We start from the raw sequence: 17,599 nt of genomic DNA on the forward strand, positions 1-17,599 counted from the left end.
TGTATAAATGCATATTGCTTTTGATGGGGTGACACAAGGGATGAAGTATCCTAACAAGTTTAGATGCCAGCACAGATAAGCTGTGACATGAATTTAGCAAGCTTATTCCACAAAATAAGGCAAAAGTTGACAGATTAAATTACTGTAATAACAAGAGAAAAGCAAAATTTATTTGCTGAATAAAGCCCTTGCTAGCAAAGATGGAAAACCACCAAAATCAACACCAAAAAAAAAAAAAAAAGAAGGAAAAGAAAATTTTACCACCAGACTTCTTATTGCAGTTTAGTTTGTGTAGCATTATTCCCTGTTGGAAATTCCTCTGTCTCGTTGACTTGCTCAAAATGGATTTAGGCTGTGAGGATAATTCATCTGGGCACAGGCTGGCACCAGCACAGCCAGAAGAAAAATGGGCAAGCCACAAATGCTTCCAGTTTAATTATTCTATTCCTTAGCACAGGACAATCTTTAAGTCACAGCCAGTGTCAGGCTGGGATAAAAGGGGTCCAGGGTAATGTTCTTGCAAAGCTGCCAAAATATGGGCTGGGGAACAGGCTCTGCTTTGATTTGTTCATCTTCATTTGGTTCCTTCTCTTACAGACTCACTACGAGAGTGGAGAGTACATCATCCGCCAAGGGGCTCGAGGGGACACCTTCTTTATAATCAGCAAAGGAAAGGTGAGTTCACACCTTCCCAAGGCAAGGGGCTCCCAAAATCCCTCTCCAGACTCTCTCTCTCCCCTCCCGAGGCACAAATGTGTCAGCACTTGACATTTAATGGAACTCCTTGGCTGGGTCAGGAAGGAAGAGTGGCCTGAAGGGCTGAAAGTGAACCCCTGCTGGTTTGCACATGTGCTCTCAGGGAACACTTGGGGGTGGAAACTGTTATTGAGTCTCTGGGTAAATGACCACAAAACTCAATTTCTTTGAAATAAATCCTACAATATTCCATGATTTCTTTGCTAAGCAACCCCCTTCCAATGCTGGCTTCCAGGCTTCATTCCCAGCTTCTCCAAATAATAGAAAGGCAGAGAGGGATGTCTGAGCTTTCACCTTGGGGGAAAAAATGGTCTAAGTTTCTCTTCCACTGCTCACAGGGAAAATATGTTTGACTTCTTTTCCCATAAAATGCTGATGGGATTTCAGAGACCAAGTTTTTTCCTTCTATTCAACAACTATTTATAATTTTCCTAGCCTGCTTAATACACTTGAGAGACACTTGGTTTCTTTCCACATAGCAGGATGGAGATTTTGGAGAATACACAGTGATTTTAAGCTGCCAACTAGTTTTTCCACCATCATCTTCCACTTCCTGGGAGCCAGTCTTCATTGCAAGGCAAAAAATGGTCTTTTTAAGATTGATAAGAATGTCATGGAGAAGCTTTTGAAGTGAAGTTAATCCTGCAGAAATCCAAGTTTGTTGGTTTGATGCCCTTTCACTTCCCTTCACTCAGAAATAATACTCCCTCTTTTCCCAGAGTATGGACAATAATGAGCCAAGCTTCAAATCCATTTTCTTTTCCCATTTTTTCATGGGCAAAAATATTGGCATGGTGCATCTCCCTCCCACGCTGAGTGTTTGGAGCCGTGTTGGCCACTGAGGCTTTTGCCCCACTTGGTCAGGTGGATCCTGTCCCTCCCCAGCAGCACAGAATCCTGGAATGGCCTGGTGGGACCTTAAAGCCCATTCAGTGCCACCCCTGCCATGGACAGGGACACCTTCCATTATCCCAGGCTGCTCCAAGCCCCATCTAACCTGTCCTTGGACACTCCCAGGGATCCAGAGGCAGCCTCCCCACCCTCCCAGGGATCAATTCCTTCCCAATATCCCATCTATCCCTGCCCCCTGGCAGTGGGAAGCCATTCCCTGTGTTCTGTCCCTCCATCCCTCATCCCCAGTCCCTCTCCAGCATTCTTGGAGCCCATTTAGGCCCTGGAAGGGGCTCTGAGATCTCCCTGGAGCCTTCTCCAGGTGAGCACTCCCACCTCTCCAAGCCTGGCTCCAGAGGGGCCAGAGGAGCAACTCCATAACTCCTCTGGACTCATTCCGACATGTCCACAATCTACAAAGAAATGTAAAAACCAAATCCCAGTTGTTGGCCTGCAGCCTTTAACTCTGACCCAGAGGATGGAGAAGACATCCTATGGCCTTGGCCAGTGCTCCAGAGCCCTGGACTCCTCCTGGAGCAGCTCCTTGGTTTTGTCCCTGGCCTCTATTCCTTTATCTTGCTGTGACAGCTGCTGGCCAGGAAAAGGGAGCTAAAATAAAACAAGGCACAGGGACTTGCTAAAAAATTCCCAGACTCTCAGCTGGAGCCTGATGGCTTGACAGAACTTCCCACAGGGATAGTTAAATCCTGCCCAGTTTTCTCTCCCAAGCTTATTGCTTTGGAAAAGCGACAACAGTGGCTGATGGATGGATGGAGCTGGAGAGAGTTTAATTTTAATGCCTGGCTTAGGATGGATGTAATAATTAATCCATGCTAAGCATGCTGCCCGAGACAGAGCCTCAGCAGTGAAACACGGAATAAATGACAATGAAATACAGGATTTTAGAGTCAGTGTATGCTGCCTGGCACCTGCTGAAGCCAGAGCACATCACCTCCATGTCCTGTGGTAAAACTTGACCAAGGCAGCTCAATAAGCCAAGAAAATGCTGGCATCAGCTCCTGTTCCTGGGAGCACACCTGCAGTGTCTGCAGTCAGCGTGAGCAGGATCAGGGCGAGCTCCTTAGGGAATGTCTGCCTTGCCTGTCACGTCAGAGTGTCTGGAGTGATGCAGAATCATGGAATTGTTTGGATTGAAAGGACCTGAAAGCCCATCCATTGCTACCCCTGCCATGGGCAGGGACACCTTCCACTATCCCAGGCTGCTCCAAGCCCCAAAGTCCAACCTGGCCTTGGACACTTCCAGGGATCCAGGGGCAGCCACAGCTGCTCTGGGCACCCTGTGCCAGGGCCTGCCCACCTTCCCAGGGATCAATTCCTTCCCAATATCTCATCTATCCCTGTCCTCTGGCACTGGGAAGCCATTCCCTGTGTCCTATCCCTCCATCCTTTGTCCCACATCCCTCTCCAGCTCTCTTGTACCTTTAGGCCCTGGAATTCTTCTCTAAGGTCTCCCTGGAGCCTTCTCTTCTTCAGGCTGAAGTGAGAAGAGATAGTATTTTACGTTTCTGAGCCCCATCACTCTTAAAAATACTGAGAAAACTTCTGCTCTGTTTTCTTCCAGCCCATCCTCCATTGATAATTCTTTTAGGACCAAATTCCTTTTCCCCTTCTTCTTTGTTAGCTTCATCCACCCCACTTCACCCCACTCCTGAGCTCCTTTATTTTAACTTGTTTCCTTAAGTCCAACTAATCAGAAATCAAAGTGAATTCCAAACATGCTATGTGCAGGAATCTGTGGAGTAATAATGGATCCAAATGGCTTCCAAGCACTTTCCCTTCAAGTGGGAAAGTGCTGCTACTCCATCCCTTGCCTTTATCCAGAGGCAGCATGGGCCTTGCTGTGCCATTTTCCACCCTTTTCCCCTTAAAATCTGCAATGTGGCACCAATTTAATCCAGGCTCCCCACTTGGAGGCTTGCTCAGAGCTTTGAACCTTGCAGAAGTCACACTGTCCTAATCCCTGAGCACTCTTTGCTTGGGATCCATGGAAGTCATGGAAAAAGGGCTGAAATCTGCATTGAAGTTCCCTCTGTTTGTCCAGGGGCATTCCTGGCTCATTCATCCCATGTTCCCTGCCCATCCATGCATGAGTCAGTGCAGGTGCTCAGCGCTGTGTGCTGCTCATTAACCTCTCAAAGCCACTGGTTCTGCCGCCCCTTAAAGAGCTGGCAGAAGGTTCAGGCCACAAGCGTAAATTTAAAAGGGAAATCACACCAGAACATGGCTGAATCCAAAAGGATATGCCTGACATCCTGCCTTTTGGCTTTGGGAATTTCCATGTACAAAAGCTGTGGTTAAAAAGTTGGAAACATTTGATTTCTGCTCCAGCTGGAGTTGTCCCCTCCCTGAACTGCAGAGCAAGCAGAGCCACCCTTGATCCTGCAATGCCCCAAGCCGGTTCACTTCAGTTGTGTCCAAATGCCGGTGATTTGTGTTCTTCCTGTCCCTTCCAGGAACTTGGGAATGCTGGGAATCGTGTGGAACAAAGCTGATGGAAGTGTAGGCCGTGTGGCTGATAGATACACAGCAAATTTTTGGAATTTCATTCTCCTTTGACTGTGCTTGTGCAGCCAACTCCACATTTTGAGTTAAAAACATTCCCAAAAATCTAAAGCTGTGTGTTTTTGCAGGAGTAGTAGGAAAAATCCCCACTCATTTTCTTGGATGGTTAGTTGGCGATGCCAAGGGAAGAGCACAGGACTCTGGGGAATTACGTGATTCCCAGAGGAGCCTTTCCTGAGAGATCCAGGAGGTGACAAATTCCCCTCTAAACAAAGGGGGAAGAGGTTTTTTTGAACAAACAGGTTTAAGTTGTCAATTAAAAGTTCACTGAATCCCACGGGGTTTTGGCTTTTCCGCAGGTGAACGTTACCCGGGAGGACTCTCCCAGTGAAGATCCCGTCTTTCTCCGCACTCTGGGGAAGGGGGATTGGTTTGGAGAAAAAGCCCTCCAAGGGTAAGTGCTCCTTATGAAGTAGTTCTTGAATGTTGATATTTTCTCCAGGATTTTTGAAGCTTTCAGGTGGTTCTGGCCATTTGGGAAGAGATTGGGAGTGGATTTATTCTTTTGGAGTCAATGGATTTGTGTTAGAAGGAGGCCCCACCTCAGTGGGAAATGGGCTTGTTCTGCACTTGAGCAGCCAAATGTAGACCTTCCCTTGCTTGTGGACATCAAAAATTAGTTCACTTTCATGCTTCCTTCCCCAAACATCCATTGGAAGCTCAAAGAGTTTGATTTTTGCAATTCTGGAAATTCCTGTATGGAAAAGGATAATCATGGTCATCCTGACGGGGTGGATGGCTGAGAGCAGGGCAGTTTGGGGGGTTGAAATTGCCATGCTGGATTTCTGTGGGATTTGGGAGGTAGAAATTGGATGTGAATAAGCACTTGTATATAAACATTTTCCTTTGGGGATGAGCTAAAAGGAGAGAAGTTGCAAATCAATATTCAACAGGTGTTTATTATAAAAATAGGCTTCATTAAGGCAAGAATTTGGGACACTCATTCATCTTCACGGACAAACATCTTTTCCTGGGGGTTTATCTGGGTGCCAGAGCTTTTGGGCTTTTTTTGGGCTGCTGTGCTAACATGGTCACTCCCTCTTCTACCACCCTTCTCCCAAATAAAAGGTGGCAGAATATTTGAAGGCTGAATTTCCTGGCACTTCTCGGCAGCCAGAGATGTATTGAGCACAAACCTCAAGTCTATGAATCTCTATCTTAATTACAAGATATTGTAGTTATTGAACAAATATCCGGATTTTGATTCCATTCCTGCACAGCCCTAGTGACATGGAGCATCCTCATGGTGGGAATTCCTTGGCATTTCAAATACATTAGTTTGAGATTTGTTAATTCACACTACTTGGCTGCATATATTTGAATAGTCAGTAGAGAAATGGAAACTGAGTTATTGAGATGTTCTCAGCATGCAGGGAAAGCACAATCCTGCCATCTCTGGAAGTGTGCAAAGCCAGGCTGGGCAGGGCTTGGAGCAGCCTGGGATAGTGGAAGGTGTCCCTGCCATGGTAGGGGTGGGACTGGATGGGCTTTAAGGTCCTTTCCAACCCAAACTGTTCTGTGATCATTTTTTTTTTGCTAGAGAGGTGGGATTCCTCCAGAACCATCCCTCCAGGTCTGCTGATAATCACAGGAGTCTTACAGGAAGATTTAAACGGAATAATGTGAAAATATTGTAATGGCAATATTTGGTAGCTCAATAAATTGCTAATTAATGAGTTTCATTTGGGATTGTGAGAGACATTCCTGTTCAGACACTTGGGAAACCTTTAGGATGATTCCACTGCTCTAAAATACAGCTAAGGCTGAGAGCTTGAGATAAAATGGAATTTTTACTCCATTTTCTTTTCTTCTTTATCTTTGATTAATTTTTTAAAACTTTCCAGGCCTTAGCAATACTTGGAATCTCAGAATGGTTTGTGTTGGAAAGGACCTTACAGACCAAGGGACACCTTAAAACCTGGTATTTTGTGTGTGTAAAATAAAACAACAGCTAAGAATCATTTATTCATCAGGATAGAAAATAATGTATAAATGCAGCCCAGCAGGGGCTGGGATAACAAATCCCTCCCAGCAATATGTCCCCAACAGAGCCATCAGGGACTGATGTGCATTATCCCATTTTCCATGCTCACAGCAGATGGCACCCATTAGTTCCCAGTATCCCATTGCACACTGGCAGAACAAGTCATGAAATGATGATCCTCATCCTCTCCCAGGCCCCCTTGTACCTTCCTGGCTAATTGGAGGCAGCAGATGGGTAATTTGCAGTCTAGCACGACATAATTTAGGGTGCTTCATAATCAGGTGTTGTTTTCTTCGTTGCAAAGAAAACATTTGATAGGGCTGGTTACAATAATTATTTCTATCAGCAGGGAAATAAAGTTCCAGCAAACCAGCATGGGGAGATAACTCAATGAATCGGTGCTGAACTCGATAATAACTCAATGTGAATAACTCAGTGTGGCTCAGGTACTAAAACTGGCTGATATATTAGGGGGTGCTGCCTTGCTGGCCTCATACGGCTGGATCTTCCTCCAGAACATCTGGAGCACACCACAGCCCCTTCCAGAGGGATGTCTTGGGAGCAGCCATCCATCCCATTGGAGGGAAAATGTGGTTTAAACCTGTGGAAGGGAGTCTTGAGACAGAAAATGATGGGGGAAGAAAACAGGACAGAGAGTAGACCTTTAGGAAAAGGAGGGTTCTGAGCACCCTGGGATAGTGAAAGATGTCCCTGCCCAAGGCAAGGGGTGGAATGGGGCGAGCTTGAAGTCCCTTCCAACTCAAACAAGTCTGGGATTCCATGAATGCCTCCTACCTGCTGCATATTCCATCATATATTTGATTTACGCAGGGCTAGTGGTTTGGGTGATGTGGATTTCATCCGGTTTTGGGATTCAGGAGGAGTTCTGATCTGGAGCAGTGGCCCAGGGCAGGGGGCTGATGTTTGGAGAGGTGGTGACAGAGCCAGGAGAGGGAGAGCTTTGATAGAAATATTCATAATTTGTTTCGTAAGGCTTTCACCAAACTGGCCAAGTCTTGAGATCCAGCTAGGATTTTAAGGTGAGTGCTTTACTTTTTAAAAAAAGGGTCTAAATGTTCCTGGGCAGTGGCAAAAGAGGAAGAAGTAGCTTACTCTGGGTGAGTAGCCCAAGCCGAAGCTGAGACAGGACCTCTATAACGTTTGTGCCCACTGCATGTATTTATGTATAAATATAAATGTGAGGGTGTATTCTACTGAGAAAAGCAATGGGAATATGTAAGCTATAAACCTACAGGAATAGCACAAAGTTATAAAAACATACTCCACATTATAGCATGAAAAGAGCAGCTGGTTTTAAGGCTGTTTTATTGCATTTCTAGGAGGAGCTGCTGTTTTTATTTTAATGCTGTTTTATTCTGAAAACTGCTGAGTTTGTTCATTTGCCCATGTGGGCTGTCCCGGAAAATAAGGAAGTTATTTGCTCTGTGGGGAAGGTTCCTGAGGCAGCAGAGTGTCCTGGGGGTGCTGGGGGACACGGAGCTGTCCCTGAGGCAGCAGAGTGTCCTGGGGGTGCTGGGGGACACCGAGCTGTCCCTGAGGCAGCAGAGTGTCCTGGGGGTGCTGGGGGACACCGAGCTGTCCCTGAGGCAGCAGAGTGTCCTGGGGGTGCTGGGGGACACCGAGCTGTCCCTGAGGCAGCAGAGTGTCCTGGGGGTGCTGGGGGACACCGAGCTGTCCCTGAGGCAGCAGAGTGTCCTGGGGCCAAGGAGGCCATGGCATCCTGGGGGCAGCAGGAGGAGCATTGGCAGCAGGGCAGGGAGGGACCCTGCCCCTGTGGGCAGCCCTGGAGGCAGCTCTGGAGTGCTGTGTCCAGCTCTGGCTCCTCAGCACAGCAGGGCCAGGGAGCTCCTGGAGCGGGGCCAGCGGAGGCTGCGCAGCTGAGGAAGGGCCTGGAGCATCTCGGTGCCCAGGAAAGGCTGAGGGAGCTGGGGCTGCTCAGCCTGGAGAGGAGCCCCAGCTGAGAGGGGCCCTCAGGCCTGGCTGGCCCTGGCTGCAGGGAGGGCTCCCAGCAGGGCCCAGCCTCTGCTCCGGGGGCCCAGCAATGGCACCAGAGCCACGGGCAGGGCCTGATGGCAGCAATTCCCCCTGGCCAGGAGGCACAACTTCTTCCCTGGGCAGTGCCCAGCCCTGAACACATTGGCCAGAGAGGCTGTGGGCTCTCCTGCCTGGGGCTGTGCCAGAGCTGTGTGCACACAATGCTGTGCCCTGTGCTCTGGGATGGCCCTGCTGGAGCAGGGAGGTGGCACCAGCTGCCCTCTGAGCTCCCTTCAGCCTCAGCCATCCTGTGACTTGTATAAATTATTTTAAGGCATATGGAAAAGGTGTGGGAATTTGGGAAGCTGTCCCTCCATCAGGGCCATGGCAGGTCAGCTCATGGACAGAACCACTGGAGGAAGCTCCTGTTTGTCACCGAGAGCCTCCAGACAAAGAGTGCCTCCCCTCATACTGCTGCTTTGTGAAGACTAAAATACACGTTTTTTTGATTGATTCTTTGCAAAATGTGTTTGTGGTGTATAGGGGAAGAAGAAATTGTGGTCTTTGGGCTGTGCCGGAGGTGCTGTGCCCTGGTGACCCCAGCAGTGATAACTGAGCTGTCAGGACTGATTTGTATCTGGTTTTTTGTCATATTTTCCATGATCTGAACATGAGAATGGTGGTAGCTGTTCCTCATGGGACGACACATCTACTTCCAAGGAAATTTGTGCTATTTCCCACTTACATCTTCACCTCTGGTAGTTATTTTCTCTAAGTTACTGAAATCAGCTCTCCTCTACCTGTCCCAAAACCCTGGGGCATGATAATTTCCTGGAACAATAAAATAATATCCATGGGTATGGGTAGAAATGTCAATGGGCCAATTTCTGTGCAGACCATTCCAGAAACCCGATACTATATTTCCCATATGGAATAATGGAAGTTGCTGTGATGGATGTTGACATCAGTGACCAGAAAAGCATGGGAATGCACATGGGAAATATCAGATCAGGAATATTCCAATCAGGATTGCAGCTGGTGATGTCAGAGCTCTTTTTGTTCAGAAATTAATGTTGGAGCTGAATTTAATACCAAAAGCTTTTTAAAAGGCTGAGAACGGGACATCAGTAAAAGTAGGACTTGGTTTCTTTTTCTTATAGTGGGTTTTTTTCTTGAGTTAGACTCAAAAATATATAATTATTTTTTTTTTATTAAATCTCTATTAACTCTGCAAGAGGTGCTGGGATCACCCCACTCCTGCTCCTCTGCTCCCTGCTCTAATTCCCACTTTCTTTCTGTGTCCTTCAGTGATGCCACTGCTGGACTGACCTTATTCCATTGCTTCTTTTCCGAGGGAATAGCTGAAAAACTCAGTGTTTCTTTAAAAACTTCATAACCCAAACCTGGAAGCCTTTGGGGTACCCCAGCTTGCTACCCTGCTCTCTCCTTTCCTGTCCCCTCCAGTTTTTTTCAGGGTTCTTGGCTGTCCTTCCCTCTTCCCTTTTTGCTTTTCCTTTCCCCTTCCCCTCTGCAGGGCTGAATCCTTTTCCAGTGTCGTTGAACTGAACTTCCCAGGAATAATGAGGGTTATAGTCCATTTTCATAGGACACCTTCCTTGCCATCCCCCACTCCCACTAAAACCTTCCCACCTGCTGCCCTATGAACCTCATTGTCCTGAATTTTCTAGGGAAAAGAGTGGAATGGAGGTTTGGAAATATTTGTCCCTCTGGGACACAGAGGCAGGCACACAAATGTAGATGTGGCAGGAATTTCATCCCAGGGTGACATTTCCAGAGAGATATATATGAATAAAAGATATATTTAATCTATAGGATAAAAATAGGAAAATACCAATGTTATTCCTATTTCTTCAGAGAGAACCACAGCTCCTTCTGTTGCAACCCAAGTGTTTTTGGGAAAAGGCATCCAACCACAAAAAGTGTTGGGAAAGGGCTTGAGAAGCAGCAAAATTCTGGTGTAGGAAGGCAGATGGAATTTGTGATGGGAAAGGGCTGGAAAAATGGGCCGTGGGGTGGAAGGACAATGAAGGAAGGTTCCCCCCTGGGGTGATTCCTCTTGGCATGAAGCCATTCCTTGGTCACAGTGCTTAGACATTCCCTATTCCCATTGCAGCCCAGTTTGGAAGAGTAGAAAAGGGAATGAAAAGCAGCCACAGGGTAGGAATACAGCCCATTATAATGCAGGATAATGCAGTTTTCCAGCCAGGAGCTCCATGGAGATGAAGATGTACCCATATGTAGAGGCCACCATAAAATGGAAGCAGTGCTTCAAGTGTTGATGTGCAGGAGAATGAATAAAAACACCCCCAAAAGAATGAATAAACCCAACCTTCTAACTTTGGCAAGTTGAGATGCATTTTTGCCACCCCTGTTGCTAAATAATATGGGTTTTTTTGTAAATTCAGGGTGTTTTTCCCCTATTTCCCAACACCTGTGCTCTGTGTGTATCCCATGGACTGCAGATCTGACACATGATCTCCAAGGACTGGCTGGAATTTTTATCATCCATTATCTCAGATGCTTTTTACACTTCTTGCAAGCACTGGATGATCTCAGAAGATCTTTCAGCCTTTATTTCCCTTTCCCTGACAGGGAGGTGGGAGCCCTGATGGATTTAGATCCATTGTCCTGAGGTGCAGGAAGCTTTTCCAGGCTTTGGGAAAGCTGTTGGCAATTCCCTGAAACAGAACCCTCCCAGAGGCTTTGGAGGGTGAGAGCTCCAAAGCTGGGACAGCTGTAGGCGAGGAGGCAAAGTGACACCAGGATGGTGTCACCATCTGCTGCCCTCAGGGCTGGAGCTCCTCCTGCAGGGATGGATGGAGAGGTGGCAGCTGGGCCATGGAGCTGATGGATCTCCTGAGGGCACCCCATGGCAGAAATTCAATTAAAAGGTGGAAAACGTGGCCCTGCCCTGCCCAGGCTGCTGTTGGGGTGACCTGGCCTCAACGCCCTCGGCTCATGCAACAGATGGAGGAGGTTTATGATTGCAAAATTGTGGATTTTCCTTCAGGCTCTTTGTGGTTTATTTCCAATATTGCAAGCATGATGGATTTTCTTCCCTTTCATCAAGTCAGGCTCTTGTCCCATGTGCCAAGCAATAGGAGATGGTGAAATGGCCAGGGGAGGTTCAGGCTGAACATCAGGAACAATTTCTTCACCACAAGGATTGTAAAGTGTTGGAAAAGAGTGCTCAGAGAAGGGGTAGAATCACCAAAAAGCATAATCCTGGCATGGTCTGGAAGTGTCCAAGGCTCGGATCACTCTGGGATGGTGGAAGGTGATGTCCCTGCATATGTCAGGAGGTTGGAACAAGATGAGCTTTCAGCCCAAACCATTCCGGAATTCTGTGCTGATTTCCATGATCCTGGGCCTTCCCCCTCTGCCCTTTTTTAGCCAATATATGAAGGAATGAGCTGGAAAGGACCAGAGGGCAGAGCAAGAAGTGATGGCTCTCTCTGCTTGGGAGTGCTGCACTGGGATTCCTGGGAAACAGTTTATTTTCTGCTTTTCCAGCAGGAATGAATTGATATTATTGACTCTTCCTGCCTAAAATCACAACACAGAATGGATTCCACCAAAGCTCCCTCTAATGCGGCATTTCCAGCACCCAGAATTAATTGCTGACCAGCATCCTGAACCAGAGCTGCAGCTTTAATCATTTATGATCCTTGCTGCTTTGAATATCCTCAGGCAGTTTTAAAATCTTCCTTCTCCTCCTGCAGACTTTGAAGTGTGGTGCTAATTGCCACAGAAGGTTGGGGCTTTTAATGGTGCTTGTTTGGTTTTTGGGTTTTTTTGGATGAGCCATCTGCTGCTTGAGGCGATTTCTCAGAGTTCTCAGATGTGCAGTTGACTTGTTGATTTTTAGTCTGTTGTCTGAGATTATACATGTGGCAACAAGCCAGGTGAAGCCCATTTTCCTTTACTGTCTTTACATTTTCTGGCACATTTAGTGACTTGTGAAGATCTCTGGAATGTGTCCCTGCTCATGGTGAGGCAGCTGGAAGTACATGATCTGTAAAATCCCTTCCAACTCAAACCATTCTGGGATCTCCTGAATTCAGCCCTACTTTTTTGTTAACAAGAACCACAATTTTTATAGAAAAAAATAATAATAAAAGCAAGCTGTGTCTTAAAACTATTGTAATGTATTTCTGTATAGATATCACGTACATAGAATATTATATTTATATAAAGGTTTGGAGCTGGAGCTCAGCACTCAAAATTCAATTTTGTGTTCTGACAAACAGTTCAGTTTATAATCTCGGGGTTTTGTTTTCGTGCAGAGAGCTGGTACCACCTTAGGTTGGCCAAATAGATCCTCATGGAAACACCTCTGGTTCTGAAGGGATGAGGATGTTCAGGAATGAAAGGCTGGTGCACAGAAATTCACCTTTTTTTAAAATTTCTTTTCTAAGAAAAAAAACCCCAAAAAACAAATATCAGAATTATGGAGTAGTTTGAGTATGAAGGGACCTTAAAGATTCCACCCCTGCCATGGGCAGGGACACCTTCCACCATCCCAGGTTGCTCCAAGCCCCAAAGTCCAACCTGGCCTTGGACACTTCCAGGGATCCAGGGGCAGCCACAGCTGCTCTGGGCACCCTGTGCCAGGGCCTGCCCACCCTGCCAGGGAACAATCCCTTCCTTATATCTCACCTAAATTTCCCCTCTGTCTATTTGAAGCCATTCCCCCTTGTCCTGGCCCTCCATCCTTTGTCCAAAATCTCTCTCCATCTTCCCTGTTGTCCTCTTCAGGTACTGGAAGGACACACTGAGGTCACCCCAAAGCTTCCCTTCTCTAGGATGAACAATCCCAATTCTCCCAGCCTTTTAATATCTGTCTTTAAAATATTTTTATCAACCTAAAATCTCCCTCAGGGGAAAAAGAGCCATTAGGAGATAATGTCCCTTCCAACATAAACCTTTCTAGGAGTCTAAAAAAAAGTCAAAATTTTACTACTCTTCTTCTCATCACAAGGGCATAAATAGCATTAATTTGTGTGTGGAAGTTACACTAAGAACCAACTTGATGACTCAAACGTAGTTAGTAAATAATCATGTGGTTCAGAGTCTTAAAGACAGTTGTTGGTTTAGAAAATCACAGCTTACAAATTATTCTTGCCTTTCTCCAACTGAGTTATCGCCCAGGAACTCAAATTGTTGGGTTTTTTTTTTCCTTTGAAGATATTGTCTAAAGAGCAGAGACAATTTTCCTCCTGCAGAGTTAAAAAGAAATCAAAACTAATCAAAAATATGTATCTAATGTTGGGAAAGCAGAGTGTGCCAGATGGAGAAAGGCAGGCAGAATTGCAGGGGTTTGGGGCAAACCAGCACTACAGAAGGTTTATAGTTACCCATGTATTTGCTTTTGCTGCAGTGAATATCTCCAAGAAATTTTCCAATGTCTTTTTCCCTCTGTGTTCCTTCAGAGCCTGAAAAAAAAATTGCTGCAGTAAGGAATGCCTAGGAAATAATAAATACTATTGCAATTTATTATCTGAAAAAGCTGCTAGAGCACCATTCACATCAAAAGAATATGGTTTTAGTTTATAAAAAATTTTAAATAGCACAATTTGGAGGATTTATTTTCCTCTCTGAAGTAGGTTGAGTGGAATGGATGATGATGAAAGAGATTTTAGGGATCAGATCTGATTCTTGCTTCCTGGAAAGAGCAAAACCTGGGATTGCACTTTGTTTTTCCCATCTGGAGGGTGTGAAACAGCCTGACAGGGCTGAAGGCTCCAAACTCTTCCCTTTTCTCTCTTTTTCATGATTTTTTTGCAGGCAATTCCTGTGTTGTGCAAAAGAAGAAAGGAAACAATGGGGGGGAAAAAAAATCCACGTAATTTTTGTCCTGCAGCAATACATTGCTGTCAATAATAACCATCAACTATTAGATGCAAATGTTTTATCCTAGAATTTCAGAATGAGGATGTTTGTGTCAAAATGATGGTTTACAACAAATGTTTCTAGTTGGGGAAAAAAAACCCCAAAAACTATGCTCTGGAATAAATGTATTTTTAATGAGAGGAGAGAAAAATCCGTGTTTTGCATTTTCAATGGAACAAGAGTTCCATTGAAGAAATCACACATTTTTCCTGGGAAAATGTTTCCCTCAAAATACTCCCACCAGCTCTGGTCAAGTTTGTAAGCATTAAGTGGAACTGAGGAACGCAGCAGTGAATTTGAATTCTCTTGACTTTCTTCAAAAAAGAAAACCAACAAACCCAACAAGTGAAGATGCCTATGGGGGATGCAGGAGTAGAAAATTAATTCATGGGATGTAGACAGGATAATCCATGTTAGAAAACCCTTGGAGCAAGTTTACAACAAGATGGAATCAAAGGGGAAAAGACAGCAAAAAATGGTATATCAGCTTAAATTTATAGATAAATTTACTACAGCACCTTGTGATGTGGCTCCTGTTCAAATCTCATTTTGTGCCCAGGATGGATTTGGGTTTGGGTGTCAGGCTTTGGAGTTCCATTTAAAATTCCTGTAATTTATCAATTTTAGAAAATTGAGGGAGTTTTCTGCACCCCAGAATTGGGGTGCAGGGTCCACTCATTTTGTGATCATTATGAGGCACCATTGTAATTAAATGTCAAGGCCTATGCTTTATAAATAATCAAATGTTCTCTATTAGAGCCATATTAAAATAATTCCACCTCTAAAATACAGAATAATATCAGCTTACATTTTGCCTGCTGTAATTTAAACACAAAGGGACCAAAGAAAACAGCCTTAGGTTGCACCAGGGGAGGTTTAGGTTGGATATTGAGGAAAATTTCTCCACCAAAATATTGTCAAGCACTGGGACAGGCACCCATGGCAGTGGTGGGATCAACATTCCTGGAGGAATTTAAAGGATGTGTGGAGGTGGCACCTTGGGACATGCGACAGTGGTGGCCTTAAAGCTCATCCAGTGCCACTTCTGCCATGGCCAGGGACACCTTCCACTGTCCCAGGCTGCTCCAAGCCCCAGAGTCCAACCTGGCCTTGGACACTGCCAGGGATCCAGGGGCAGCCCCAGCTGCTCTGGGCACCCTGTGCCAGGGCCTGCCCACCCTCTAAGGGAAGGATTATTCCCAATATCCCATCTAAATTTCCCCTTTGTCAGTGTGAACCCATTCTTCTTGTCTTACCTCCCCATTCCTTGTCCCCCGTCCAACCCCAATTCTTTCTTTGCCTCTTTAGGCACTGGAGGGGGCTCAGTCAGTGATACCAACCTGGGAACAGTGTAGGAATAATCCTGATTTATTTATGTTTCCTCTTTTCCTCATCATTCCTCCATAAACACCCAGAGTTTCCATAGGCTGAGTACTATTCCTGTCCTGGATATATTCCCATTTCTTTACAGCCATCACTCTACCAGTCCCCTGCTTTGAATTTAATGATTATTAACATCAATTTTAAGTCTCAGAGCAGATCTTTTACCCATGTCCAGACTTGGCACAGGGGTTTATGTTTATGCTGATGATGACAAATCAGGCTCCAACAGCGCCACTTTCAGTGGCAGCCCCTGATCTCACTTGGAGTTGCCCTGGCTGTTGATACAAAAGATACACTTAAACTTTTAATTCCTTGGTGCATTCCAGCAGATTCTTGTTGTCCCAGCCTGTCCCTGTGTAATGTCACTGTGACTTCAAAGTGGGGGCTGGGGGCCAGCCTGGCCACTGGGATCTTGGAGAAAGAAGCAAGGCTGGCTGGGAATACCCACTCTGAGAGGGGTAACATTTAAAAGTAATAAATGGTGTTATCACTACCGAAATTTGTGTGTTAATTTGGTAAGGGCACAGCCTGAATGTGGCTCCTGTGAGAGGCAGCGCTCCTGTGATGATGCTGGGATTGGTGTGAGGAGCTGGGGTTAACTTGGGGTTTGGCTCCCAGAACTGGGGTTTTGGGATGGTTTGGCTCTTAGGAGAGCCTGTTTTTTATTGTAAAGTCCATGTGGGGTCTATTTTTGCTGAGCACAGAAGGCTGGGGCTGTTTAGGAGTCTTCCCACTCATGTTTTGCTAGGCTGAATCATGTTGTCACTGATCCTCCTGATGCCTTGGAGTGGCTACCTAGAACAGAGGCTAGACAAGATTAAGAGAATAAGAGTAGGTATTTATTAAAGGCCTTCAAGAGATATACCTTGGGCAGTCAGAAGCCTCTGAAAGGGGCTACATCCAAGATGAACGATGGTCATGAGCTTTTCAGACAGATGTAAGTTTGGGCCATTTACATATCAGGGCTTGATCCTCCACTTACAGCTTCAGGAAATGAAGTCATTTACCCCCAGTTTGCTTCCCCCCTATTCACTTTTGTTTATACCTTTTGGGGCCTGAGGTTGTAGGGTGTCCTTGGATCTCAGGCCTAGAGGGATTGTTTTGTCTGACCAAAATGTGAAGACAGTTAACTAACACTTTATGTGGAGTTTAGAGTTATGCACTAATGCAGTACAGGATTTGAAGATATAAAGGCTAAAAATCTTAAGGCATCACTTCAAATCTCCACTGGAGGTTCAAGCTTCCCATGCCAGGGAATTAAAGAGGGGAAACATCTCCAGCTGTGTGGGAGAGTGTGTGAACAGATCTGCTGGACAGCTCCTCCCTGGCCATCAGAGCTGGGACACTGCCAACCCCTCCCACAGGGTTGGGCACTGGGGCACTCCATGGACAATGCTGGTTACTTCCAACCAGACACCCTTAATGGATATGGGAGCCTCAGGCACTGCTGATGAGGGTAGGTGAGAGAGGACCCTCAACACTGGAATTAACCATTGGTTTCCTGGGATTTTTGGGATAGACTGGACTATGCTGCCTTCTCCGTAAGTTACCTGCTTTATTAAAGCCTGGCCATTACACTGATGGGCATCTGGCCAGTGGAGAGTCCATGCAGCCCCTGCTCCTCTGGAACCTCTCCTTCCCTTCTCATGGCCCATCGTCCTGTCCCAGTCCTGCAGCAGCTGTTTCTCTTCACGTTCAAGGCACCAAACCTCCTGTCTTTGTTCTCCACACACAAGGTCCTTATCCCCAGATCCACTTGTTCTTGTGCTGCCAAACTATACCGGCAGGAATCCTGCAGCAGGCTGATTTCCTTAATTATGATTATTTTCTTCCCCTGTCTGCTATCTCTCCAGCTCAGCAGCAGTCCCCCAGCCATCTTTTCATTCCCTGACCATCATTTGTCAGCTTTTGTCTCCATTCTCTGCCCAAGAAGTCCCCGCTTCTCTCTTTCCAAAGAGAAAAGGGACAAGTTATGGCTCTCCTGAGGTGCTGTCACATCACAGAATTCACACAATCACTGGGTTGGAAGAGACCTTCAAGTTTATCAAGTCCAACCCATGCCCTAACACCTCAATTAAACCATAGCACCAAGTG

At 45.9% G+C, this 17,599-nt stretch overlaps 1 protein-coding gene across 2 annotated transcripts in view; it reads left to right on the top strand.

Annotated features, from left to right (window-relative positions):
• Positions 1–17,599, top strand: part of PRKG1 (protein kinase cGMP-dependent 1) — a 369,556-nt gene that overhangs the window by 274,913 nt on the left and 77,044 nt on the right. For both annotated transcript variants that reach the window (XM_015633750.3, XM_015633749.1), the window contains exons 6-7: positions 598–675; positions 4,530–4,624. In XM_015633750.3, coding sequence (XP_015489236.1) covers positions 598–675; positions 4,530–4,624 — 173 coding nt within the window. The remainder of the gene's footprint in view (positions 1–597; positions 676–4,529; positions 4,625–17,599) is intronic.

Source organism: Parus major, chromosome 6, assembly GCF_001522545.3.
Source record: "Parus major isolate Abel chromosome 6, Parus_major1.1, whole genome shotgun sequence".
NCBI classification, from domain to species: Eukaryota; Metazoa; Chordata; class Aves; order Passeriformes; family Paridae; genus Parus; species Parus major.